The sequence below is a fragment of the Acomys minous genome (genome assembly GCF_964271855.1).
Source record: "Acomys minous genome assembly, chromosome: 9".
In the NCBI taxonomy this organism is placed as follows: Eukaryota; Metazoa; Chordata; class Mammalia; order Rodentia; family Muridae; genus Acomys; species Acomys minous.
In genome coordinates, this window is record NC_140490.1 from 17,402,115 (window position 1) to 17,429,957 (window position 27,843).

Consider the following 27,843-nt stretch of genomic DNA (forward strand, 5'->3'; position numbering starts at 1 on the left):
TAGCAGGAGGACCTATGACCTTCTGCCTGTCTGACCCTGTGTGGTGAAGAAGGCATAGCTGCCCTGAGTAAGTGCACAGATATGCATGTAGGCAAAACACTCATAAACATACAATAAATAAATACAATTCTTTAACAAAGCTTAAAAATGTATAAGCAAGCAAATAAGCTAATCCATTTCTATTCTGAGGAAGATATAAATATTTAACTGACATTTATATAAATCTACACATATGTCAAAATACTAAACTTGACAGCTCAAACAGTTACATTTTGTTGTATGTATTTTGTGTGTGTGTGTGTGTGTGTGTGTGTGTGTGTTTATGAGACAAGGTCTCACTATGTAGCTCTGGCTATCCTGGAACTCAGGGAGATCCACCTGCCTCTGCTTCCCAAGTGCTGGGAATTAAAGGTGTGCTCCACCAGGCACAGCAGCTATTCCATCTTAAAACTTACTTTTCAGTAGGGCACAGAACATTGGAACTAGTGGTTGGAAGTTTATTTAGAAACACAAGATTATCGTGTGCATCAACTTCTTTATTCGTTGCTAAAGGGAGGGTGTACGATTTCCATGGTCACTAGTAGCCCCTTTACCGATGGATGGGCTTTGTGGATACACCTAGCCAAGCAAGGAGGGTATCGTCAGTGAATGGCTAAAAAGGAAGGTGTACCACGTGGGCCTGAGAGACGGTGTTAGGACAAACGCAAAAGCAGGCAATAAATGGCTATCAGAAAGGTAAAGAGGCCCAGCATAATCTGACTGTAGGGCTGCAACATTCTGGCTCTCTATGATACACAGAAAATCATATCAGCCAATCAGTCCTGTTGGGAGAGTCTGTTCTCGAGGGCTCAGTCCTAAGGATGCTCAGCTCCAAGTGTGAAGTGAATGCCTTTCAAAGACAAAGAGAACGCCTCAGAAAATATTCCAGATACCTCCAGTACCAGAGAGATCACAGAGGGAGGTGGAGGCAAAGGATGAAGGCACATGGCAGGGGGGAGTACAGACCAAAGGGGGGGAAAAGAACACAACTCAGAAACATGATTAGCAATGGACACATCACTGAGCACAGTGCTGCCCAGCCAGTCAGAGTCCTGAGGTCTGCAACAGGCTCCTTTATCTCACCGTTTCAAACAGCCCTGCCAAGATGCCTAATTAAAAGGATGCCCGGTGACTGAGTAGCTCGCTGGTTTCTGAGGGAAATGGGAACTCAGGGCAAGCGTCAGGCAACTACCCTCCCAGGGTTGGTCTGCAGAATATCTCTCCTAGCTAATGGCACATCTCCATTCTACCAGAGGTAGACCTTTGAGCTGAAGCATAGAACAGAGTAGACCCCTTTTCCCCGTAGGGCACCAGGCAGTGAAGCTGCTACCAAGGCTTCCCTGAGGAGGGGAGTAAGTACAGAGGAGCCAGTATCCTAGAGCCTGACAGCAGGCCCCTCCAGGACCTAGAGACAGAGCGAGGAGGGAGAGCCATGTCAACCGCTACCAAGGCAGCAAGTCACAGCCTCTGGCTGGGGAGACAGTGGCGCGGAGATGAGCACTGCCTGGGAAATATTACAAAGGCTCTGCTCTCATCAGAAGACACCAAGCCAAGTCCTCACTGAAGAAAAAGCAAGATGGAATGAAGCGAGCTCGGTTCCCCCTTTGCCTGGTACATACCTGGAGAATGAGAAACCTCTCCTTTATGTTTACTTATTTTTATTATTGTTGTCTTTTGAGTTTATTGTTTATCTATTTCCTTCTAACATTCCCAATGTACATAGTATCTGGTGTTAGAAGGATACTTTCAATCCGGCACTAGTTCCTTCTTTTTATTTGTTTACCCCCACCAATCTCAGGACATTGTACTTGTGTTTGCTAGGTAAGTGTCCCTCCACTGAACTAATTTCTGCACCCTTTATACATGTTAACAATGTATTTGGGCATATTCTGCCTCATATTTCCTCCTCTCCTCATATGTGGCCCTTCCATTAGTTCCCTTTGTTATACTAGGAAACCTTGCGTCTGATTTCCTTCATCTATCTATCTATCTATCTATCTATCTATCTATCTATCTATCTATAACCAAAGGGCACGTGGCAATAGAGTCTGTGCAGACTCAATTCTTTAAGTTGGTGAATTTGTTGGGTTGCTTTGACTTTTGATGTTCATGAATCAGATAAAGTAAAAAGGAATCTATAAATAGGAATGAGAGAGAGGTGTGATGAGTGTGCAGATTCATTTTAGAAGACGGGCTAGAAAGAAAGCAGACAGACATGTGTGGGGATGGGAAGCAAAATCTTTTTGAATGGCAAAATAAGATTTTTGCCCGAAGCTAAGGCACATGAGGACAAACCCTGGAAGCCGAAGCACACTACAGAAGTCTGAGTGCGCTGCCCCAGGTTTGTGGAGCATGGAACTTTTTTTTTGGTTTTTCAAGACAGGATTTCTCTGTGTAGCCTTGGCTGTCCTGGACTAACTTTGTGGACCAGGCTGGCCTCGAACTCACAGCAATCTACCTGCCTCTGCCTCCCGAGTGCTGGGATTAAAGGCGTGCGTCACCACCGCCCGGCTTGGAGCATGGACCTTAAGATGGTGCATGCAGGATGATGAATGAGTGGGTACCTTCGGTCAGAAGTCAGTACCCTGACACACACCAGCATCCTACCACCTGCTTAACCAATGAGCTGCCCCGGACAACATGTACAACATGAGATGGCTTTAAAAAACTTATGTCTAATCAAGACAGATACTTATATTTTATCCTGTTTGCCAAGCTTTTCATTACTTAGGAAACCGAGTTACAAGAAGGTCATCGTAAAGACTTTTTAGGTGAGTACTTTAACAACTGTTCGACTAAGGTGATTCTAGGATACTACAAATCCACAGCTAAAAATATGGAGATGAGTATAAACTCTGTACTATAAAAAAACAAAAAACCCAGATTTTTAAATACTGGCAAAGGTTACAAAAGTATTTAACCAAGTTGATGCCATCAAAACTAGCATGGTTTATAATACTATTAGTTTCAGGAAGAAGTTCATCCATTCCCAATTGTTTTCCTAATGATTTTCCATTTCCTGATGGGCCTAGTAAAAGAAAACTAAAACATTAAACATGAACATAAAAACTTTTCAAAATAAAATTAAAGAATTTATTTAAAATTATAAATTCACTAAACATAATTTTTATAAATTTCTGCTCAATAATTTAAAGAAGTATACAGTTCACACAAAACCTACATTTTCCTTTAATTAATGTAAGCAGACCACTTTGCCCCCTCAGAGCAAAAGAAAAATCTGTACTAATCAGTTCATGGTGCAAAGGCCAACCAGAGAAGCTCCATTTGTGTTAGGCCTCCATCTTAGTACCTCATGACTGTGTGCTTGTCCTAGACCTATTCAAAGTTCCAGAATGCTGGGTTCCTGGAAAACAACCACACCTCAGCGACCTCTGCCCAGCAATGGACAGCTGTGACCATTTTACTTGTTATAACTGGTGGGTTTTTTTTTTTTAAAGCATCTGTAACTTGCTCACACAGATACAAAGAATTGTTTTGAGTTGCTTTAACTACTTAAACTTGGTAGAACAGACAAGGTTTTGCTTGCTTACATAGATAACCTTCCTGTGGTTGGGTTTTTTGTTTTGTTTTGTTTTGGTTTTTGCCTTAAAACCCCCCCCCCCAAAAAAAAAACAAAAAACAAAAAAACAAAAAAACAAAAAACTTTTCCCTGCTGGGCATGGTAGCACACTCCTTTAATTCCAGCACTTGGGAGGCAAAGGCAGGTGGATTGCTGCGAGTTCGAGGCCACCCTGGTCTACCAAGAGTCCAGGACAACCAAGGCTACAGAGAGAAATCCTGTCTCAAAACAAAACAAAACCAAAATCCAAAAACCAAAAAACCAAACCAAACCAAACCAAACAACCCAAAAAAACCTTTCCCTGCTGTGCACAGGCATACACCTGTAATCCCAGCACTCTGGGAGGCAGAGGCAGCTGTATTTTTGTAAGTTCAAGGCCAGCCTGGTCTACCAAGAGTCCAGGACAGCCAAGGCTACAGAGAGAAATCTTGTCTAAAAAATAAATAAAAAAAAAAAAAAACCATAAAAAAAAAAAACCAAACCAAAACACCAACAACACCCTATGACAGGCTCAAATTTGGCTCTGAGACTGTCATTCTGCTAGCAGCTAACCACTAACTCTTTTCATTATAATTGGATTGGGTATGGTCTTTTCCTAGGTGTCAGAAACTCTGTAACAATGGAATATCATAAGACAACTGAATCGGTATTAATGAAAGAAAAATCAATACAATAAAAATAGCTTGAACAAGGAAGTGTGCAGAAAGTTTGTCATGCCAATCTGTCCCTGATTTTCCTTCAGTCTTGGCCTAAACACGTAAAGAGTCTCCCTCTCCTGAGTGGCTCTCAGGTCTTCTGTGCCTGCTCCCTACCACCACTTCTCAAAGCAAATGCGGTCCTTGGGAACGTGGCTGTTTTCCAGTTGTTTAGAGAAAAAGTCCGTCATTGGAGGTGGGCCGCAGATATAGAACAGAGTCTCTGCTGAAACGTGATCTCTTATCTCCTCCTCTGTAATTCTTCCTTCTATAAAAAAACAAAAACAAAAACAAAAAACCAGAAAATCACCAAATCAGGCTGAACATGTTTGTAAGCCAACCGACCACAGCTGGCTGGCAGCGTTCCCGTGCAGGAGCAGCACCTGAGCTGGCTGGCAGCGTTCCCGTGCAGGAGCAGCACCTGAGCCTGTTTTCTCCAGGCTTCCCAGCCTCGAGCAAGCAAAGCAGCAGGCTCATCACCAGCTTCTCCTTCGAGAGGGCCCTCAAGCCTACTCATCTCTGCAGAGATGGAAACTGCCTTTAGCAGCGTAAATGGCTGTCATAAATAAACAGATAGATAAAGAAATAAATTCCTCTCAGGACGGTAAGATGGCTCAGCAGGTAAAGGTGCTTGCTGCCAAGTCCAATGGCCTGAGCTTTATCCCGAGACTCACAGATGGAAAGAAAGAACCAACTCCAAACATTGTCCTCTGCTCTTCATACATACCTGCAAACACACACACACACACACACACACACACACACACACACACACACACACACACATATTGAAAAATAGCGTTAGCTGGGTGAGGTGGTGCAAATCTAAGCATTCTGAGGGTAGAGAGGTAGGTGGAGGTTTATGATTTCCAGGCCAGGCAAGGCTACAGAGTAAGACCTTGTCTCAAAAAAAAAACTTAAACAAACAAAAGTGAATAAGATAACTTTAAAGACCCCCTCCAAATAGGGGAACTTGGTAATTTAAATAACTACTAATGGCATATGCAACTGATTCAACCAAAGCAGCATCCTTTTTTTTTTTTCCTTCCCTTTTTCAAGACAGGGTTTCTCTGTGTAACAGAGCCCTGGTCCTGGACTTTCTTTATGGACCAGGCTGGCCTTGAACTCACAGAGCTCCGCCTGCCTCTGCCTCCCAAGTATTAGGATTAAAGATGTGCACCACCACCGCCCAGCAGCATACTGTTTTTTAATTGTATACCATAGTGATGGTGCCAAGGCCTTCTAAAACTTGTGATTTTAACATGAGCATAGGAATCTACCTATAATAAGCAAATCCAAGTATGTGTTTTTATAAGAACCATCTCAATTTCCTTGGGAATGACATTCCGAGCAGGAGACTCCTAACAGTAAAACATTCTTCTTAACCAATTGGCCTGTCTCTCCAGTAACTGCAGGGCTAGTCAAAATCTCTTTAGAGGACTCACCTGTGACATAAGGCTTAAGTTCTGCACTGATTTCTGTTGTCTGTTTTGTTACATGTAAACTGCAAGTAATCTTCTCAGGAAATTCATGCACTAAGTCGAGGATATCTTTCTGGAATGTCAAACATATTGGGTCAAACTACAATTAAAAAGAAAAATCAAACCACAGCTGGGTATGGTGGTACACGCCTTTCATCCCAGCACTTGGCAGGCAGGCTCTCTATGAGTTCTGGGCTAATGCCTCAAAACCACCACTACCTGATGCCACTACCACCACCTCCTTCTCCTCCTGCTCCTATTTTTTTGAGACAGAATCTCATTTAGTCCAAGTTAGGCTTGAATTTTCTATGTAGCTGAGGCTAGCTACACGTGCCTGATCTTCCTGCCTTAGCATGCCAAGGGCTGGGATTACAAGTGTGCCACCATGCCTGGCCCTAGTGACATTTCCGTTCCGTTAGCTTCTAGATTCTATCCTACTATGGTGACCTAAATGGAATGGGCCCACAGGCGCATAGTTTGAATGCTTGGTCCCAGTTGGTAGAAGTGTTAGGGGAGGATTAGGAGGTGTGGCCTTGCTAGAGGTGTGTCACTGGGGTGGGCTCTGAGGTTTCAGAAGACTCATCCCACTCCCAGTTAGCCCTTTCTGCCTCCTGCTGTGTCTCAAGATGTGAGCTTTCAGCTACTGCTTCAGCACCTTGCCTGCCTGCCTGCCTGCCTGCCGCCATGACGGCCACGGACTCTCGCCCTGAAACCAGAACTCCCATCTTAAGTGCTATTTTATAGGTTGCCTTGGTTACACTGTTATATCATAGCAATAGAAAAATAAATAAGACAGCCATCATATTTCATCTTATCCCGTTGCTTAACTGGAAACATTTTTAACTATCCAGGGTGAGATTGTCTGTTAATCATTTGAATTGATTAAGCTTTGCAAGCCTTTTATTCCAATCTTTGCAGAGAAATCTGAACCTACAGAAAAAAAATTTATGGTCTGGAGAGATGGCTCAGCCGTTAAAGGCTAGGCTCACAACCAAATATAAAAAAAATCCTACTTATTTACATGTTTGTCTATTTCTATTGTCATATATTATTTAGTGATGGGTTTTACAGAGACATCTTCATCAGAGCACACCTCACATTTTGGCCATAATCCCCCCCCCCCCCCCCCCCGCCTTCTCTCTTTACTCCCATTCAATCTCCTAGGTAGTTTCACGTCTTTCCTGTCCTATACACCTGTATGACTTTTCATTGTTTAATAATGGGTTTCATTATAGCACTGTCACGTCATATCACCTGCTGTTTATGGACTATAAATTATGCACACTTGCTTCGAGCACACTGTAAGCGCGTCTCCCACCTTACCTTAAACAGGAGTTCACTGGTGTCCTTTGCACTGTAGAGTAGTTTTATTGTCCCTATCGCACAGCTACTTCCTTGGTCTGCTTGGTCCCGGTGGAGATCTGCTGAGTGGCGCAGGATGGAAAGCAGCGGGTTGATCCCAACCCCTCCAGCAATCAACACGAGGTTTCGAGGGGCATCTGTGGGCTGCGGGTCGAAGAAGAACTCTCCACCCACTCTGACAGCCACTTCAGAGTCAAGTGTGCACTGAAGCAAGAAAGAAAAGCTCCTTTGGTCCTGTGCAAGGCAAGTCTCAGACCAAATGTTCTACTTAAGTGAACTCGCCGAGCTGACCCGCCTGCTTACCAGTATTTGGGAAGATCTGCACAGCTTGTTTTAATTCTCCCAGAGCCTGGGGACTGGATTTTACTCTCCAGCATGTATTCCAACTTTGTGGTCCATACAACATGGCCATTCAGAAAGGGGGTCTGCTTCAGAGATTTTGTCACTAACTTTGCAGATAAGGAGCTGAGCTGACAAAAGCACCAATAGACTGGGGGGGGGGGCAACCCCGGGGTTATGCATCTCTTTACTAGAGGCATGTTGGGACCTGTGCGGGCCCAGTCAGACTAGCGCAGCAGGCTTGCCCCAGCACTGTGGGGCAGTTCTATTCTGTTGTGTCTGTTCACACCCCTCTCTAGCAGCCAGAAAGGCAGCAGGAGGCTGTGCATGCAGGCTGAGTCTCACACTTGTCTGCAGTGCGCAGTGTACGTACCAGTATTTGGTGAGGTCACTTACATGAAAATTGCCTCCAGAGAGGAATGCACTGGTTCCCAGTGGGCCAATATTGTCTCTATGGGGGGTATTCTAGAAACCTGCAGCAACATTTTCTGTTTTTTTGTTTTTGTTTTTCATTGTCACAGTGATATGGGGGACTTAAGTGACATTCAGAGGATAGGGCTAGATGTCCCACATAACTGGTGGCTTCCTGGATCTGGCTCCTATTAAACTGATGGCTAAATCAGCAGGAATCTTGTGAGCTATTCTTTATTAGTAGTTGGAATCAGCCACTGTGGGAATATTCAGAACACAGACATTTGCACATAATACAAACGAAGGCTTTTTAAAATTCAGAGTGCTGGATTCCTGCATGCCATTATTGCAATGTACAGGACTGTCAGGATGACTTCTGAGTGACCCAGGCTATTCATGTGGGCAAATGCCAGTTTGTAATGATCTGAGGCCACACTCTAAATGTGTTAGTCAAATGGTTTTGGCTCCCAGCTTCAGAGGTCTTAGTGCACAGTCAGCTGGCTGGATGCTCTGTTTCTGGGCTATGGTGAGGCGGAGCAGGGTGATGGAAGGACACAGACGCTGATTTACTCAGCACATAGCAGCCAGGAAACCAAGAAAGAGAACGGCCACAAGGGGGTTTTCTCCTTCCCTCAGGTACTGTACCTGTCCCTCTCAGCCCATGGACGGTGCTGCCCTCCCACATTTAGGGAGTATATTACATCCTTGTGTATTAATCCTCTTGGAAGCAGCCTCAGAGGAGTGCCTAACTAATCTCGTACTCTCTTCTCCATCAAGCCCACAAACTAAATTAACATGAATCTTTTCTTTTTTTTTTTTCCCAGACAGGGTCTCTCTGTGTAGCCTTGGCTGTCCTGGACTTGTTTTGTAGACCTGGCTGGCCTCGAACTCACAGTGATCTGCCACCATGCCCAACAATGACTCAGAGACAGCTTTGCACAAATCTAAGTTCACCTGGATTTCCCGGAATGTAAATAGTGTGTAGACTACCCTTGGCTGTGTTCTGTTCTGGAAGACCACATACCAGATGGTGACATGAGTGTCCTTCTGTCACCCACACAGCAAGCCTGTACCAGCTACATTTACAGACCACATGTTTGTGGTAACTGTGTTTAGTAAAAGTCCTCTGGTGGCTTCATTCTATCTTGTGGTTTCCAAACGCTCAAACTTGAGTACTCAGAAATAAATATCCGTTGATTATGGGTCCCTTTCCTTCCTTTTCTCCTCCTCTGCATTTCGGCTAGAGAATTGTGAGTTTGGGGTGCTTTGTTCAGTTTTATGTGTTTTTCCTCTAATTTCCTGACAGGGTTAACACTACTACAAGTCATCAAACCCTTCTGCTCTGGACCCTGCCTGCCCCCATGACATAGCATTGAGCTCTATATGAAAAGATGTCTCGGGCACTGTAGCTCTCAGAGAAGAAAACACTCCTGGATATGTCTACCTGACAGCATACAGAGGGTCCCACTAGCCTGCCATTCAGGAGCCCAGCAACCTCTGACGTCATCACCAGCTGCCGCCAGGTGAGTGCCAGGTGAGTGCTGATAAAAAGGACACCACTAGTCTCTTACTCCTCTTCCTCTTTCTCTCTGCTTCTGTCATGGGTTCCCTCCCCCCTTCTCCCATCCCCCCACTTTCCCACAATACCTTCATACCAGATCTGTTGCATGGCACCTTTATCATTATTATAACACTATCTCCTTCCTGCCTCCCCCCAAAAACCAGAATCCAGCCATTTATATGGAACGCCCAGTTTTGCCTCGTTACAAGCTCCTGGCACAAATCAACAGACTTTAGAAGTAGGACCATACACATGCTTTCAGAAGGTCAGAACCTAGGCGTTCAGTCCTTGGACCCCGCATTCCAGGTAAGCAGGAGGCACCTCTGGACAGATTTAATTCCAGGTTCCACAACTTCAGACGACCAAACTTAAGAGAAAAAAATCTAAGAAAAAAAATTCCTGAATTCATAAAATAAGTCTTTTGGTAAAGAAGTTCCTAGGGGAAAACCACCTAAACTTACCTACTTTTAACTACGTAGGGCTTTTGACAGAGAAAGCAGCAAGGGAGCTGCTGGTTCAGAAAGTAACTCTAGGCATGGCTGCACTAGCGACTGCACTGCTCAAAATCATTCCTTCCTTTCAAGCCCTAAAAGTAGAATCCAAAGCCTAAGAGGCCCTGCCCCTGCCATAGGCCTGCTGTAGCCCTGCCTACCTGCCCCTGCTGTAGCCCTGCTTACCTGCCCCTGCTGTAGCCCTGCCTACCTGCCCCTGCTGTAGCCCTGCCTACCTGCCCCTGCTGTAGCCCTGCCTACCTGCCCCTGCTGTAGCCCTGCTTACTGCCCCTGCTGTAGCCCTGCTTACTGCCCCTGCTGTAGCCCTGCTTACTGCCCCTGCTGTAGCCCTGCTTACTGCCCCTGCTGTAGCCCTGCTTACTGCCCCTGCTGTAGCCCTGCTTACTGCCCCTGCTGTAGCCCCTGCCATAGGCCTGCTGTAGCCCTGCCTACCTGCCCCTGCTGTAGCCCTGCTTACTGCCCCTGCTGTAGCCCTGCTTACTGCCCCTGCTGTAGCCCTGCTTACTGCCCCTGCTGTAGCCCTGCTTACTGCCCCTGCTGTAGCCCTGCTTACTGCCCCTGCTGTAGCCCTGCTTACTGCCCCTGCTGTAGCCCTGCTTACTGCCCCTGCTGTAGCCCTGCTTACCTGCCCCTGCTGTAGCCCTGCCTACTGCCCCTGCTGTAGCCCTGCTTACTGCCCCTGCTGTAGCCCTGCTTACCTGCCCCTGCTGTAGCCCTGCCTACCTGCCCCTGCTGTAGCCCTGCTTACAGCCCCTGCTGTAGCCCTGCTTACTGCCCCTGCTGTAGCCCTGCTTACTGCCCCTGCTGTAGCCCTGCTTACTGCCCCTGCTGTAGCCCTGCCTACTGCCCCTGCTGTAGCCCTGCTTACTGCCCCTGCTGTAGCCCTGCTTACTGCCCCTGCTGTAGCCCTGCTTACTGCCCCTGCTGTAGCCCTGCCTACTGCCCCTGCTGTAGCCCTGCTTACTGCCCCTGCTGTAGCCCTGCTTACTGCCCCTGCTGTAGCCCTGCCTACTGCCCCTGCTGTAGCCCTGCTTACCTGCCCCTGCTGTAGCCCTGCCTACTGCCCCTGCTGTAGCCCTGCTTACTGCCCCTGCTGTAGCCCTGCTTACTGCCCCTGCTGTAGCCCTGCCTACCTGCCCCTGCTGTAGCCCTGCCTACTGCCCCTGCTGTAGCCCTGCTTATTGCCCCTGCTGTAGCCCTGCTTACTGCCCCTGCTGTAGCCCTGCTTACTGCCCCTGCTGTAGCCCTGCTTACTGCCCCTGCTGTAGCCCTGCCTACTGCCCCTGCTGTAGCCCTGCCTACCTGCTCCTGCTGTAGCCCTGCCTACTGCCCCTGCTGTAGCCCTGCCTACTGCCCCTGCTGTAGCCCTGCCTACTGCCCCTGCTGTAGCCCTGCTTACTGCCCCTGCTGTAGCCCTGCTTACTGCCCCTGCTGTAGCCCTGCCTACCTGCCCCTGCTGTAGCCCTGCTTACTGCCCCTGCTGTAGCCCTGCTTACTGCCCCTGCTGTAGCCCTGCTTACTGCCCCTGCTGTAGCCCTGCTTACTGCCCCTGCTATAGCCCTGCTTACCTGCCCCTGCTGTAGCCCTGCCTACCTGCCCCTGCTGTAGCCCTGCCTACCTGCCCCTGCTGTAGCCCTGCCTACCTGCCCCTGCTGTAGCCCTGCCTACCTGCCCCTGCTGTAGCCCTGCTTACTGCCCCTGCTGTAGCCTGCTTACTGCCCCTGCTGTAGCCCTGCCTACCTGCTCCTGCTGTAGCCCTGCCTACTGCCCCTGCTGTAGCCCTGCTTACCTGCCCCTGCTGTAGCCCTGCTTACTGCCCCTGCTGTAGCTCTGCTTACTGCCCCTGCTGTAGCCCTGCTTACCTGCCCCTGCTGTAGCCCTGCTTACTGCCCCTGCTGTAGCCCTGCTTACTGCCCCTGCTGTAGCCCTGCTTACTGCCCCTGCTGTAGCTCTGCCTACTGCCCCTGCTGTAGCCCTGCTTACTGCCCCTGCTGTAGCCCTGCTTACTGCCCCTGCTGTAGCCCTGCTTACCTGCCCCTGCTGTAGCCCTGCTTACCTGCCCCTGCTGTAGCCCTGCCTACTGCCCCTGCTGTAGCCCTGCTTACTGCCCCTGCTGTAGCCCTGCTTACTGCCCCTGCTGTAGCCCTGCTTACTGCCCCTGCTGTAGCCCTGCTTACCTGCCCCTGCTGTAGCCCTGCCTACTGCCCCTGCTGTAGCCCTGCCTACTGCCCCTGCTGTAGCCCTGCTTACTGCCCCTGCTGTAGCCCTGCTTACTGCCCCTGCTGTAGCCCTGCCTACCTGCTCCTGCTGTAGCCCTGCCTACCTGTACACACACTCCTCTCTGCCGTGCCCCCACCCAGAGCAAAAGAGCCTGAAAACGAGAAAGAAACCTTGTCTTTGATGCCTCTTCAGTGTGTGTAGAAAAGACAACAAAAAAGGAATATGAAAACTGCCTCTGTCTCCTGTTGATAAACAGGAACTGCTGGTGGAGCATGACCAAAAACTCAAATCACGGCCCTCTCTAACAACGCAAGCAGAGAGCACTGCATTGAATTTGAATGCAGACTTTCTACGTTTTCACAGCAACTGGAGCAGTTACAGCTCTCTGAAACTCCTTGCTCTACCAAAGACCACAAAGTAAAAGACAACTTTAAGCACGTTATCCCATGTCAACTGAGCCCGCTGCCACCAGACACAGTTCCACTGTCCACCCTGCCAGCTCATAAGAGTCAGCTCAGGCGGGAAGGAGCCTCCTGCAATGACCGCATGCTGGCTGGTGGCGGCTCCCGCTGGGCAGAGCAGGGTAGGCAGTGGGCACTGTTACGTGCCCCACCCTGTATGCTGCAGTCTGCATTTCCCTGGTGGTGAACGACAGTAAACATCTTTTCATTTCCTGCGTTCCTAGCTGTAGGTTATCGCTAATTCTGTTAATGGTCATTTGCAGAAAAGCTTTAATCTTAATTAACATAGTATGTGTTGTTTTTCTTTTATACTTTTTCCTCTTGGTGCCATGCACAACTCTTTCTCTACTTTCAAGTTCCAAATACTTCCAGTGTTTTCAACTAAAAATTTCCCAGTTTCATGTTTCACATCTGTATTTACAAGCCATTTTAATTGTGAATGTAAAGTATGAGAGTTAGGTCCAACGTTTATGCATGCTTTATGTAAATGTAAAGTTGTTTCTATGCTATTCGCTGAAAAAGCTATCCTTTTTCCACCCATTCTATGCCATGTTTGCTCAAACTGAAGCGGCCACACACACCAGTGTCTTGCTGAAGCCCTTCAGTGCCCGCCCTTTGCCAGCACTGACTGTTGTCATTATTATCACTTTGCTTTATGCCTACACTTTCATGTGATTTTTCTTCCTGCTGTCACTGTTGGCTAAGACAGGGCTCGCTGCAGCTGAGACCCGGGTGTGCGCCATGCGGACCCTTCCTAGTCGGTCTCTTTCGGAACTGCTCTAGTTATTCTAGGTCTTTCCTCTCTACATAAGCTGAAAGGACTTGTACTGTCACAGGACACCCCAAGGTCAAGTTCTCAGCACAAAGGAGATTTATTTGCCCCGAGGGACAAGGGCAGGGAATAAGAGATGAAGACAGGAAATAGAGGTCAAGGGAGAAGGGGGAAAGAACAAGGGAGAGGCCAGGGATATTTGTCCCCGAGGACAAAGGGCAGGGATGGAGACAAACACGGGGATGTAGGGTTAGAGAAGGGGAAGGAGCAAGGGAGAGGGGGAAGGGCTATTTGTCCAGAAGGAGTGGGACAAAGGACCAGCTCTGGATAGAGAGGAGAGAGAGATGGCCCACAGGTACAGGGGGACCTGACACACCCCTCTCCCCTGCTCCCCCAGGATGAATTGGTTTTGATTGGGCGTGTTAATGAGGGCAGCCAAAAGGAGGCTTGTGATTGCTGGACTTCAATGCTTTGATAGCTGGATCCTGGCAGTCAGCCCTCAGGAGTGGCTAGCTTTAAGAATGTAATCTAATGGTTGCCATGCTCGGGCCAGCTAGAGTCCCTACAGAAACTCTGAAGTCACTTATCTGTTTCTGTAAAAACTGTTATGATGCCGGGCGGTGGTGGCGCACGCCTTTAATCCCAGCACTCAGGAGGCAGAGGCAGGCGGATCACTGTGAGTTCGAGGCCAGCCTGGTCTACAAAGTGAGTCTAGGACAGCCAAGGCTACACAGAGAGACCCTGTCTCGAAAAACCAAAAAAAAAAAACCTGTTATGATTTTGTTGACTGTTATAATGTAATTAATGCCATGTTCTGTATGAGGCCTTGTCCTCGAGGTGATGCTTCTCCCTGCCAGCAGTGTCAGAAACCCCACCAGAGCGATTACACACAATTAGCTCCCAAGGTTCCTCTGAGATCAAAAGGCTTTCCCTCCAGACTCAGCCTCACCCAACCTGCCAAAAGGCTGACATTCCTGTGACCCACAACCTGCTTATGGTCTTTTCCCTTTATAAACCCAATGCCCTTGAAGCTCTGGGCCACTCTCTTATCCTGCTGTGTCAGGAAGGATTGTGATCTGAGGTTGAGCCCGTAATACAGGACCCTGTGCATGTTGCACTGGTATTGAGTCCTGGTGGACATTTCACGGGGGCGGGAGGCAGATTGTGTGTCTCGTGATCTGGGTATTACAATAACGAATCCACCAATCAATTTAAGGGGAACTGCCTTCTTTGTGTTGAGTCTCCCAATCCAAGAATACTGTATCCCTTGATTCTTTTCATGAGATTGTGATGGACAACTTTTGTTTTTTGAAGATTGAAGATCTGTATGAAAGTTGGTCTTACACTAGAGGATGAACCAAGTGACCTAATCTGCAAGTTTTCACTGCACAAAAGGTCTCTCCAGCCACAGGCATGTTACTTTCTACAAATATGGCGTATTTACGATTCTTTGTGTAGCATTTCCCTAACCAGGCCAAACTGTAGCCACTGAATTCGACCTTTTTTCCTGGCTGTTTTGTAGAACAGCGCTACACATCTATCCCATCATGTATTTTTTCCTGGTACTCTCTCAAGATCTGCTACGATTGGCTTCATTCCTTTTTTTGCTGTGGTTCCTACACAAACAAGGATTCTCTGCATTGAAAACACAGCAATAAGGCCCTGATGAAAGGACAAAGGGAACCTAGTTCTGTGTCCTTGTCCAGGAGGGGACTTGGCAAGGCCTGCCTAAGGCTGGAGTCAGTACCTCGAAGGAGTCAGGGTTGTAATGTTTCTGGGGACCTGACTCTACCTCCTTGGCTATGGTTATCAATCCTTAGGCAGCTGTGTCTGAGGTATTCTGTGTTCTTTTTACCAATATTGTCCCGACTTAGCTGTCCACTGACCTTGGACATTTTCCTCTTGCAATTAGTATGTATGTATGATGCTGTATTTCCTAAAAACTTACTTGGCACTGAGTTTATTTCTCATCCCTGGCCCTTGCACTTGACACCCTGCTATTCAGGACTCTCATTCCCGCAGGTCTGGATTACACGTGAACCAAGTAAGCAGAGTGCAGCTTTAATGGGAGGCAGAGATGCTCACATCCTAATTTAAAAGTTAGTCGAGGGTCTGGAGAGAGAGCTTAGCAGTTCAGAGGGCTTGTCACTCTCTCAGAGGACTCAGGTTCAGGTCCCAGCACCCACAAGGTGACTCACAACCACTGGTGACTCCAGTTATAGGGGATCTGATACCTCTCCCAACCTTCCAGGAAAACAGGCATGCACATGGTTTACAAACAAATATGCAGATAAAATACACACATAAAATAAAAGAAATTTAAAGTTATTTTTCAAAGGTAGCTGCTCACCTTATTGTGAACCCAGATAGCGGGAGGGTGGTTTGTGTATTTCACTGCCAGTTCTATTATTCTCTCTCGCTCTAGCAGCTGGGGACTGGAGCAAATTGAAAAGCCACCAACCACTGAGACTCCTGGGATAAAGAAATCAACCCTAAAAGGATGAACAAACCATCACTCTTAAAAAACCCTCAACAGCAGGCAACAAAATAAAACTGACATTTTAGTAAGACAAGGAAAAAGATAAACTCCTATATTAATAAAAGAGGAACAACATAACCAATCTTACAAAAATAAAGAATTCTTCATTAATTTTATGAAAAACAAATCAAAACAAACAAAAACAAAACAAAACAAAAAAACTCACCCAGGCGTGGTGGTACACGCCTTTAATTCCAGCACTTGGAGGCAGAGGCAGATGGATCGCTGTGAGTTCGAGGCCAGCCTGGTCTACACTGCAAGTCCAGAACAGCCAAGGCTAACACAGAGAAACCCTGTCTCGAAAAACAAAAAACAAAAACAAAAACAACTATCAGAAATGGCACAAGAAGAAACAGAAAAACCCGATCATGTCTACATAAACTCAAACAACTGAATTAACGAAACTTCACAGTAAGAATTCTGGTTCAGGCGGCATCACTGGTGAGTTCCATCACACGTAAGTAGAATTGATCCCAACCCTTCAGAAGCTTCCCCAAACGGAAGAGAACAAACACTCTGAACTTACTCTAGTGAAGCTGATATTGCCCTGATAACCAGACACTGAATGAAAACTACAAACAACATCCATTCAAATAAAGACAGAAAAATTCCAAGAATATACGGCTGCCTTAACATCTGTCCTCATTAGTTTGTTTTTTGTTTTTGGAGACAGGGTTTCTCTGTGTATCCTTGGCTGTTCTGAACTCTCTGTAGACCAGGCTGGCCTCAAACTCACAGGACCCGCCTGCCTCTGCCTCCCGAGTGCTGGGGTTACAGGCGTGCCCCACCATCGCCTGGCTCCTCATTACTTTTTTATCAGCTTGAGTGCTAGGTTCAGTGAGACTTTTCTCAGAAAGAGAAGGCAGCCAAGAATCGTGGCACACACACGCAGATCTCTAAAGTGAAGCCAAGGCCCATCTTTCAGCCACTCTGCCTACTCTCTTAGACCAAAGACTGGGTTTTAGAAACGCAGGAGTGCCTAGCAACCATAACCCAAGGATCAGGCGGCTGCAATGTGCTCAGTTAGTGAGCCTGTCGCAGACCCCACGACCGCGCTGTGGTCCCACAGAGCAGCACTTTGCCTGGCGTGAAGCTGGGCAATGAAACGTAGGTTCAGACATCACAGATGGGGCATGGTTCCAACCCACAAAGGAATCGAGTTGTTCATGACCAAACAGAACGACCCAGAATTCCTCTCTCCTGGTGGGGAATACCAAGTACAGAAGTCCTTTCCACAGGAATATGTAACACCCAACAGCAACTTTATAAATACACAGTTGAACATGGGAAACATCACTCACCACTGGCCAGCCTTAAAGGAAAAGTCTTTATCAGCAACAAGCAGGCGGAGGCTCTTCACTGACGGAGACTCGTGGGCGATTTCACACACCTTAGCTGCAGCCACAACCTGAAGCAGAGAGGTTGAGGCTTAGAAACACGTGGTTTGGAAACTTGCCCAACAAGGCAAAGCACACACTGCTCCGCTCTGCCCTCCATCAGGTGAGTGAACTAAATGAACTATGAAACGTACTACAATGCTTCTGTATTCTGAGTACAAAGTCATCACTACAGGAACTGTGGAACCAGTACTCATGGGCGCTGGCCAGGCACCCTGAGTTCTGGGGTGGGATGCCCCTGGCACCTACAGGCCTCTTCAGAAGTAGGCCATGAGGTGCAGTTGCTTCTGAGTAAGAGGTCCATGGCACGCTAACAGCAGATGTTCACGGAAGACATCAAATGCTTTTTAAAGAGCAAAGACACAGAACACTGGGTTTGTACTTGTGTGCTTTCCTCTTGCCTTTGAACTCACTCACCCTGCCTCCCGAGCCCTGATTAAGGTAGCACCACCACGCTTGGCTCGTGTACTTGGTTCTTAACTTATTACATTTTTTCTAAAATATACACATGACCTAAGGCAAGAGCACCACAGGGCCCTTTCCTACTAGGAGTTTGGGGCAGTACTACCTCAGTGATGCACTGACTTTCTGAATGTCCAAAGAGTGACTTGGGAAATATTCAGTGAGGGTAACTCATGCTGTGACACCCATCAAATGTAAAACCCTCTCCACTTCCTTTATTCCAACTCTGCTCGGTACTTCTCTTCCTCCTCTAAGTCTGGGACATTAATCTGAGGGTGGAAGACAGGCACGACTCCCCTCAGCTTCCTTCTGCTTACCTGCTCCTATGGTACTGGGCAGGAGCTGACCACTCAATGGGGCCCAACCAGCCCCAGCAGCGAACACTGTGGACGCCTCCCACCCTGGTGCTGGCTCAGCCTAGGACTCTGAGGTCTGACCAACTCTCAGTGGGAGATCACTTTTTAAAAACTCACTAGAAAAGCCTCACCTCAACATAGCTCCTGAAACTTCCCCCCTCTGTCCTCTGCGGCAAACCCCTGCCCCTCTTCCTCTGCACTGCTGCTAATCTCCTCCTCCTCCTATCTTGGAGAACAAGTGGGTGACTTTCCACAGCAGCCCCTAGGCCTGGACCTTTCACAAAAGATAGGGTCTCTCCTCATAGGCCAGGCTGGCCTGGCACTTGCTGTCCTCTGTGTTAGAGCTAAGATTACAGATCTGTGCCGCCAGGCTACGTCCTGCCCTGCTCGCAGAGATCAGTGTCTTCACTCCTCCCTTCTCTTCCCATTTCCCATTCTGTTTCAGAGAAAAAAAGAACTAAAGAGAAGGGAAATGAGGTTAGGATTTTTTTCCCCTAAAGACAGCAATACCATCAGAATTGTAATCTTGTAACTGACTCCTGGCATCAGGTGCCCTTTTAATTGTACCATCAGAGCGTACAGTAGTCCTTCTTTGTCCTAAACAGGATCAAATGAACTGCCCCAAAGTCCTAATACTTCCGCCCTATAAGATCCCAAAAGACGACTCTAATTCAACCACTGGTAACTATTACCTACTGGACAAACCACAGCACTTTGGTGAGTCATGTTTGATTGGACACAGAAAGCCTGATTTGCCTACATCCTTCCATGGCTAACTCCAACCACAAAGATACAGTTTAGTGATGAAAATACTTAATATCTGGGCCTTTGGACAATGTTTGCCTCAGATTGTCCTAATTTATCTGTCTGCCTCTACATACCACAAAGAGAGTACACACAAGCTTGTGATATAAGCCATTTTTTTTCTTTACAACTGACAGGACCTCACTTTCATAAAGAAATTATTAACAAGCTTCCCATTCATACAATCAGCTCTTTGTTGTCTTGTGTTTTCAGATTCACCAATAGGAAAATCTAGTTTCCTACACGCCTATACCTTACTCTGCTGAATTAGCTTTATTTACTTCTCAAAAAGAAAAGGTCAACTTCAAGTGGAATCAAAAACCACCTTTAATACCAAAGCAATTCTCTAAAGAAGAACTGAGCTTTAAAAGTAGGATCTAAACAGGAAAAATGTTAAGTATGTGCCTCTTTGTATCAAAACATAAAATGAAACTACTGTGACAATACAATTTCTGATCATGTTTGTAGTTTTTTTTCTTGGTTCACTGAGACAACACTAAGCTAAACACACCTGAATAGGTGTGAAACAACTCAAAAGAGAAAAGCAGATCTCCACCGTGTGTTTTTAGCAGAAACAGAGCTGCTTGCTGAGATAAAGGGTGAGGCTCCTCTAGTTCCCAGTCCTCACACCCTTCAGGTGGCAGGTTAGCTTCCTGTAGCCTGAGTATGATTGACAGCCTGCAGGGGGAGGGCCATGAGCTTCCTGTAGCCTGAGTATGATTGACAGCCTGCAGGGAAGGGCCATGAGCTTCCTATAGCCTGAGTATGATTGACAGCCTGCAGGGGGAGGGCCATGAGCTTCCTATAGCCTGAGTATGATTGACAGCCTGCAGGGGGAGGGCCATGAGCTTCCTGTAGCCTGAGTATGATTGACAGCCTGCAGGGAAGGGCCATGAGCTTCCTATAGCCTGAGTATGATTGACAGCCTGCAGGGGGAGGGCCATGAGCTTCCTGTAGCCTGAGTATGATTGACAGCCTGCAGGGAAGGGCCATGAGCTTCCTATAGCCTGAGTATGATTGACAGCCTGCAGGGAAGGGCCGTGAGCTTCCTGTAGCCTGAGTGTGATTGACAGCCCACAGGGAAGGGCCATGAGCTTCCTATAGCCTGAGTATGATTGACAGCCCGCAGGGAAGGGCCGTGAGCTTCCTATAGCCTGAGTGTGATTGACAGCCCACAGGGAAGGGCCATGAGCTTCCTATAGCCTGAGTATGATTGACAGCCCGCAGGGAAGGGCCGTGAGCTTCCTATAGCCTGAGTATGATTGACAGCCCACAGGGGGAGGGCCATGAGCTTCCTGTAGCCTGAGTGTGATTGACAGCCCGCAGGGAAGGGCCATGAGCTTCCTGTAGCCTGAGTATGATTGACAGCCCGCAGGGGGAGGGCCATGAGCTTCCTGTAGCCTGAGTATGATTGACAGCCCGCAGGGGGAGGGCCATGAGCTTCCTGTAGCCTGAGTGTGATTGACAGCCCGCAGGGAAGGGCCATGAGCTTCCTGTAGCCTGAGTATGATTGACAGCCCGCAGGGGGAGGGCCATGAGCTTCCTGTAGCCTGAGTATGATTGACAGCCCGCAGGGGGAGGGCCATGAGCCTCCTGTAGCCTGAGTGTGATTGACAGCCTGCAAGGGGAGGGCCATGAGCTTCCTGTATCTGAGTATGATTGACAGCCTGCAGGGAAGGGCCATGAGCTTCCTGTATCTGAGTATGATTGACAGCCTGCACGGAAGGGCCATGAGCTTCCTGTAGCCTGAGTATGACTGACAGCCTGCAGGAAAGGGCCGTGAGCTTCCTGTAGCCTGAGTGTGATTGACAGCCTGCAGGGAAGGGCCATGAGCTTCCTGTAGCCTGAGTATGATTGACAGCCTGCAGGGAAGGGCCATGAGCTTCCTGTAGCCTGAGTATGATTGACAGCCCGCAGGGGGAGGGCCGTGAGCTTCCTGTAGCCTGAGTGTGATTGACAGCCTGCAGGGGGAGGGCCACGAGCTTCCTGTAGCCTGAGTATAATTGACAGCCCTCAGGGAAGGGCCATGAGCTTCCTGTATCTGAGTATGATTGACAGCCTGCAGGGAAGGGCCATGAGCTTCCTGTATCTGAGTATGATTGACAGCCTGCAGGGAAGGGCCATGAGTTTCCTGTATCTGAGTATGACTGACAGCCTGCAGGGGGAGGGCCATGAGCTTCCTGTAGCCTGAGTGTGATTGACAGCCTGCAGGGAAGGGCCATGAGCTTCCTGTATCTGAGTATGATTGACAGCCTGCAGGGAAGGGCCATGAGTTTCCTGTATCTGAGTATGACTGACAGCCTGCAGGGGGAGGGCCATGAGCTTCCTGTATCTGAGTATGATTGACAGCCTGCAGGGGGAGGGCCATGAGCTTCCTGGCTCAGATGTTAGTGCTGCTCTGATAAGCTATGAGGGTCTTCTAAAGCAGACGAACAGGGACTCTGTGACATGATGGCCACAAAAGAAAAAAAGGTAAGCCATTCATAACGTGTAGGCTCCACAAGTTCCCTTTCCTATAGGACGCCTCGGTGTACCTGTGAGGGAAGGGCTTAGCCATGGCTGCGCTCTTCCACCGAAACAGCCCACTTATGCCAGACTTAGTGAAACACTTAGTACTGCTTGAACGTTGCTTCCAAATTAGTTCCCGCATGTCCTGCTCAGGAAATTCCAGAACAGGAAAATAAAATCTCCCTGACTGTCCCTCATAGGGAAAAGCCTCACCTAATGTCTTTCCTATAAGCCAGTCAGGTACAAGGTGCCCAGCCAGGAAAACCCACCCTGCCCCAAAGGTACAAACCTCCCGTCGGAGGGCACTTGCAGTTCTCTCCAAGTGATCCGTCTTCCTTTTGGACTTCATTATGCTTTTTAAAAGAAGGTAAACTTAGGTTATTAAGCATTATCCTCATAAAATAATAAAACTAGTTTCCCCTGCTCCCCCACCATGTCTATGGAAAACACAATTAATTGTGGATTCTGCAAAATACTGAAACTCTGCCAGTCATAGGTTGCACACGCAATAGTTTCCGATCTGATGGCATATGAGTGGAAGCAGGATGCTGCCTCTCTTGATTTTGAAGGACTCCCAAACCATCAGCAGATTAGGTCTCTGAAAAGCAACCCAAATGACACCAAAGGCTGACAACGTACCTGGTTAGGGAAAGGTGACGCAAAGTGTTGGCTGTCAATTTCCACAAAGCTGCCTGAGTGCAGATGGCTCCCACAGGACCACGAGACAGACCAGGAATCAGGACAACGTGGGCCATGGTGCTTCCTTGGCAAAGGTTAACTGAAATTTATAACCATTTTCAGAGAAAGCAGAGAAATGCCAGACTATGTTAGGGGGCTAGAGATGGCTCAGTGGTTACGAACACCAGCTGCTCTTCCAGAGGACCTGGGTTCAATTCCCAGCACCCACATGGCAGCTCACAACCATCTGTAACTCCAGTTCCAGAGGATCTGATGGCCTCTTCTGATCTTTGCAAGTACCAACACATGATGCACGGACATAAACACAGACGAACCACCCATGCACATAAAAACACAACATCTGCCCACATAGTGGAAGGAAGAAAATCAATTCCCACAAATTGTCCTTTGGCTTCCATATGTATCCAGCCAACACACGAATGAATGAATGAATAAATGTCGGGGTTTGAATAGGTGTGGCCCCCATAAACTCTTGTGTTTCAATGCTTGGCTATATGGAATGACACTACTAGGAGGTGTGGCCTTATTGGAGGAAGTGGGGCCTTGTTAGAGGAAGTAAGTCACTATGGAGGCAGGGCTTTGAGGTCTTAAATGCTCAGACTATGCCCAGCTTCCTGCTGGTCTGCAGTTCTTAGCTCCTTCTGCAGCACCATGTCTGCCTGCACGCTGCCATGTTTCCCACCATGATGATAATGGACTAAAGCTCTGAAACTAAGCCAGTTCCGATTCAATGTTTTGTTTTGTTTTATAAGAGTTGCCATGGTCATAGTGTCAAGCCAACAGTGAAGTTTCTGTAGTTTTTCATTCACTGAAAACTACTAAGGGCCCAATAGGAAGCAGGCGCTTGCCTAAGCTTTGGCAGTGCAATTTGAAGAACGCTTCAGAGAACTTTGGTTCTCATAGGTAGAGATAAAATTAAACGAAGGGGTGATGTAAATCAGAATCTATCAAAGGCCACAGCTCCCTAAGTAGCCTTGAGATAGACAGAGTCTTTTTGCTACATTGCAGTTTGGCAGCCTTGAGAATCCACATGCTACTGGCTGTTTCCCCAGAAAGCGAAAGAGGTGTACAGTCTCCGCTACCTCATGCAAGGCTACTAAGGTAGTTTTCCCCCTTTAAATGTGCTAAATCAAAAACTGTGTGTTAGTCACTGAAAGCAAGCAAACAGAACTTACTTTAGAGACCCATGGGATTCTGGGAGTCCTCAGCTGGCTGACACAGAATTTTCGTCCTGGTACTATAATAAGACCTCTGGATTGATAGCACCTGGAACACAGACACATTTCCCATGTACTGAAATTCCTATAAAGTTCCTGCAGTGGCAGAGACAATAAATTGTTAAGTGCAAAGACAGGAAACAGAAAAAGGCCCGTCAAGTCTTACTTGCAAACGAAAAGGCTCCTTTGGAGTTACAAGTGTGAAGCCCTGTGGAAGAGTGCTTACTTGGCAAGCACACAGGCCCTGGGTTTGAGGGGAGGGGCCTTATTACAAGCAAAGGTCCCCACTTTCAATTACTCCCCACCCGCAATCCTTCCTCCTCCTGGGGACATTTCTTTTTGATTAATTCTCATCGGCTGCTTCTTGATCTTCCTTGGCCTGAGTCAGCTCCTGCAGATGAGGTCACCCTTCCCACGAAATGCCCTCCCCACTGCTGCATCCTGCTATCTGTGGCCCGCCTTCCATCTGGCCATGGTGGCTCCCCTAACCGTTCTGCCCAGCTTGAGTGGGGGCTGTGCAGGAGAAAGCACAATCAGGGTCAAGCGCTGGGAAGATGACACACTTATGACACTGTGGGCCAAATTCCCTACTGAGTAGTTGATCTTCCAGTGAAAGGTGGACATTGTTTTAGATACCTCCTGCCCAAAATAAATGTTTTTATAATACAGCACACCTTTAGTGACTATTCTGTTTAAAATATCTACTTCTCACTCAACTGGAAAATAATGGGGAAGCTCATTTTAAAAAAAGCTGTTCTTTTTCAAAGATTAAATTCTGTTAACAGTATCATGACAAGGAGTGCCACCTATTGGTGGCACCACTGGTAAATAAAGGCATTTTTACAAAATTGTGTTCAACTTGCCTTCCAAACTTTATTCCAGTTCTTAAACTAAAGTGTTTTTTGTTTGTTTGTTTGTTCATTCGTTTTAATCAGACTGGCAAGAAGGTGCAGTGGGTAAAGGCACCTGCTGCCAAGGCTGAGGATCTGGCCAAGAGATGGGTGATAACTACAATTAAAGGGTAGTTACAGATGATAATGCGTGGTATGGAGGAGTCAGGAGTGATGGGGAGGGGTGTGGCAGCTGACGTCAGAGCCTTAAGAGGCAGCCAGGCAGCTATGAAGAGGAGACATGAAAAACACTGCAGCCGAGGTCTTGGCAAGAGCAAAGTCCCAGCAAGTAACAACTCAGGGGGGTTAGAGGAGCCTCGGCCAGGGTGCCTGGAGAGCAGGCTGGGGATGCAAGCTGTGTAAGTAGGGGTGTCCTGGTCATAGCAGGGCACTAGAAGCAACTGAAGGACCTGAATAAATTAGGACAAGGACCTGATCCCCTTCCCATTGTTAAATGACTGCCCAGGTTGAAGCAGAGTCAGGAGCCTGGTCTAAGGGGATGGAGAGATGACTCGGAGGTTAAGAGCACTGCCTTAAGGACCACTTCCAAGGGTCCCGAGCTCAATTCCCGGCACCCATATGGTGGCTCACAATCATCTATAATGAGCTCTGGTACCTGTCCTGGCCTGTAGCTGTACGTGCAAGCAGAGTGCTGGATACTTAATGAATTCTGATAGAACAGTAGCCACAGAGAGCAGAAAGGGACAGTATGAAAAAATGTTTGGGAATTAGTCCCTATAACTTGCTGATAGATTCCTGCGGATAGGAAGGGCCCCCCTCCCCCTCCCGGTTTCCCCCTCATTCTGCCTGAACCAGACCACACTCAGCAGTCATTCAGGAAGTCTAGTTCTAGGATCAAAAGGGTCTGAGTCGGCATCATGGTTTTTGCCTTAGCAAACCCTTCAGTCCCTAACTCTCCTTTCCCAATGCTAAAGATACGCCCTATCTGTACCGCACTGCGTTATTCTAATGATACAATACACATAAGAGTTATTGCCAACAGTGTCAACTGCCATAAACAAATGGCTCATCAGTTTTTCTATTTTAAATAACACACACACAAATGATTAGTTGAGAAATTACAAAGAAAAGCTAGCTGGCCTCTGTAACTTCAGGTTTTAAGACCCCCGCTCCCAACCTAGACATTTGTTTTTGATGGCTCTGAGTTGCTTTCTGAAAGGTCAGGACTTGGGGTGCCACTAAGCTAGTAGAGCAGATATGTAGCATGCAAAGGACCCAAGGTTTGACTCCCAGAACTAGTAAAAAGAAAGGTTTTTAAATTGTAGTCTATTATTTAAATCTTTTTCTTATTGTATGTGTGTGAGTGTCTGCCTTCGTGGATGTCAGTGCACCATGTGCGTGCCTGGTGCGTAAGGAGGCCAGGAGGAGGAATTGGATCCTCTGAGACTGGAGTTACAGACAGGTGTGAGCCTCCCACGTGGGTGCTGGGACTCAAACCCAGGTCCTCTCGCAGGGCAACAGGTGCTACTAACTTCTGCGCCAATTCTCCAGCCCCTTTTTTATTGGTATTGTTTTTATGTGCACAGGTAATTTCCCTTCATGTACATCTGTGCACTGTGTGCATGTATGGTGTCCTCAGAGGCCAGAAAAGGGTGTTCTGGAACCGGAGTTACGGAAATAACTAACTTCAAGGTGGGTGGTAGGAATTTAATTTGGGTCCTCAGGAAAAGCAGTCAGTGTTCTTAACTGATGAACCATCCCTTCAGGCTTTTGTTTGTTTTGCCTTTTAGATAACAATTTATACATACTATAACCTAACAACTCATACATACTATGAGCCAAACATGGCTACATCCAATCGTGTGTGTTGTATGTGTGAGTTCAAGGCAGAGGTTGATTCTTTAGTCATTCTCCACCGTATTTTTTTAAGATAGCCTTTTTCTGTACCTGGAGCTCACAACTGATTGGGCCACTGTACTCCAGGGAGCCACTAGTCTCTGTGCCTCTGCCTCTGCTTGCATCAGCGCTGGGGTTAAGAGCCATTTATTTCACTTAGCAAGCCACTGCACGTGCAAGAGTGGCTCATAAGAACTGAAGATGAGGGCTGGAGAGTTGGCTCGGTGGTTAAGAGCACTGCCTGCTCTTCCAAAGGACCCGGGTTCAATTCCCAGCACCCACATGGCAGCTCACAACTGTCTGTAACTCCAAGATCTGACACCCTCACACCAACACACATAAATTTAAAAATTAAATAAATAAAAAATATTAAGAACTGAAGATGACTACCAATCATGATCATCCGAACTAAACACAGACACCTGAAAAGCAGTTTTCTCCTTCTGTCCCAGAGGCTACCTGGAAATTACTTGTAGCTATAAAGGTACAAGACTGCCACAGGATGTCTCTTTTGCCCAGCCAGGCCATAGTTAGCCTTCAACAGGCTACAAATATCTCCTAATTGCTGTACAGTCCTCCAATTATGTTTAAAGAGAAAGAAAAAAGGAAGCAGAATCTTTGAAACAACCTTCCATATACTTGTTTGATGTTAACTTCTGGTTTTCCTCCTAAAGACTTCTCTGCCTTGAGGTTTTCCCACTTTCAACGGGCGTCAACATATAGTGTCCTTTCAGCATGTACAAAATTGGTAACTTACGCAAACACCTGTAGATAAACATTAAGTATAAGTTAGAGAAATGTAAACTACATAAGCTATACATGTGATGGCTGAACTACTAATTCCCGTGCAAAAGGATCTTTTCTCAGAAGAGAACGCCCAGAGCCCACCTCACTTCTGCCACTGTGGTTTTTCACTACCCTGCACCCCTCCAGTGAGCTGTGAGTGAGGCAGTGATACAGCAAAGCTCCAAAGTCCCTGGATGTAAGAAAAATAGGCCCAGCACTGCTTTCAGCCAGCCCCTACACTGTGGTCCAGATAGGTAATCTCGGGCAAGATGGCCAGTCTCTGAATCTGAGTTAAAGATGAATAAAATGAAGTTTTGAACCTCAGGATCAACAGACCTACACTGAATACATATAGGTAGCCCACTAAAAAAACTCATTAAAAGTGATTATTACGGCGACTACACGGCTCGCTGTAGTGAATACGGCAAACATGGCTAGAACTCGTCCGTGTCTTGCATCAGGGTATCCGAAGGCGGCTGGGGCGAGACAGGCAGCGATGTACCTGCAGGCAGGAACTCGTAACAGGCCAGGCATCAGTCAGAGCTCAAGGTCACTTGAAACGCTGTGTGTCAAGGAGGGCTGGAGAAGAGAAGGCCGTGTGGCTCTCTGAGCCTCAGTGACGAGGCGACCCCCTCTTAGGAGAGCCGTAGCCTCCAGCAACTCCTGAAAGGCTTTCTGCAGTCAGTGATGGAGAACGAGACTCGGAGACTCCACCAGCAAGTGAAACTCATTTGTAGCCCAGGCCCAAACTCCCCGGGTCCCGGGGTGACGTAGCCGCCGTGTGCGGGAGCCCCTCATACTATTGGTTGTCGCTACCCAGTGGGCGGAGAGCTGCGCAACCCTGCAGCGCAGGAAGCACGCTTTTCCTAGCCTTTAGGCTATCTCCACGGCGACC

The 27,843-nt window shown here is 47.6% G+C and overlaps 1 protein-coding gene across 5 annotated transcripts; it reads right to left on the reverse strand.

Annotated features, from left to right (window-relative positions):
• Positions 1–3,673: 3,673 nt before the first annotated feature.
• On the reverse strand, positions 3,674–27,737 carry OXNAD1 (oxidoreductase NAD binding domain containing 1). 5 transcript variants are annotated; one of them, XM_084795038.1, is made up of 11 exons: positions 27,451–27,737; positions 26,791–26,927; positions 23,374–23,464; positions 22,139–22,262; positions 21,789–21,852; positions 17,274–17,380; positions 15,784–15,925; positions 12,304–12,351; positions 7,119–7,361; positions 5,760–5,868; positions 3,674–4,582 (listed from the first exon to the last, which is right to left on the reverse strand). In XM_084795038.1, the coding sequence occupies exons 4-11, from the start codon at positions 22,252–22,254 to the stop codon at positions 4,428–4,430; spliced, it is 984 nt and encodes a 327-aa protein (XP_084651164.1). In that variant the 5' UTR covers positions 22,255–22,262; positions 23,374–23,464; positions 26,791–26,927; positions 27,451–27,737; the 3' UTR covers positions 3,674–4,427. The 5 variants fall into 5 exon arrangements, with proteins under 5 accessions (XP_084651164.1, XP_084651161.1, XP_084651162.1 ...); XM_084795035.1 differs by having other exon boundaries at positions 22,139–22,277; positions 27,451–27,735; XM_084795036.1 differs by having other exon boundaries at positions 22,139–22,277; positions 27,342–27,735.
• Positions 27,738–27,843: the final 106 nt, after the last annotated feature.

What these genes read in the sequence shown, in the direction of transcription:
- OXNAD1 (XM_084795038.1), bottom strand. Translation starts at nt 22,254, where the DNA reads ATGGCCCACGTTGTCCTGATTCCTGGTCTGTCTCGTGGTCCTGTGGGA. An exon ending in AGAGAGGAGTGTGTGTACAG is followed by an intron (nt 7,362 to 12,303) that starts GTAGGCAGGGCT and finishes TTCTTGCTTCAG; the next exon opens with TGCACACTTGACTCTGAAGT. An exon ending in ACTTAAGCCTTATGTCACAG is followed by an intron (nt 4,583 to 5,759) that starts GTGAGTCCTCTA and finishes GTTTTTTTATAG; the next exon opens with AAGGAAGAATTACAGAGGAG.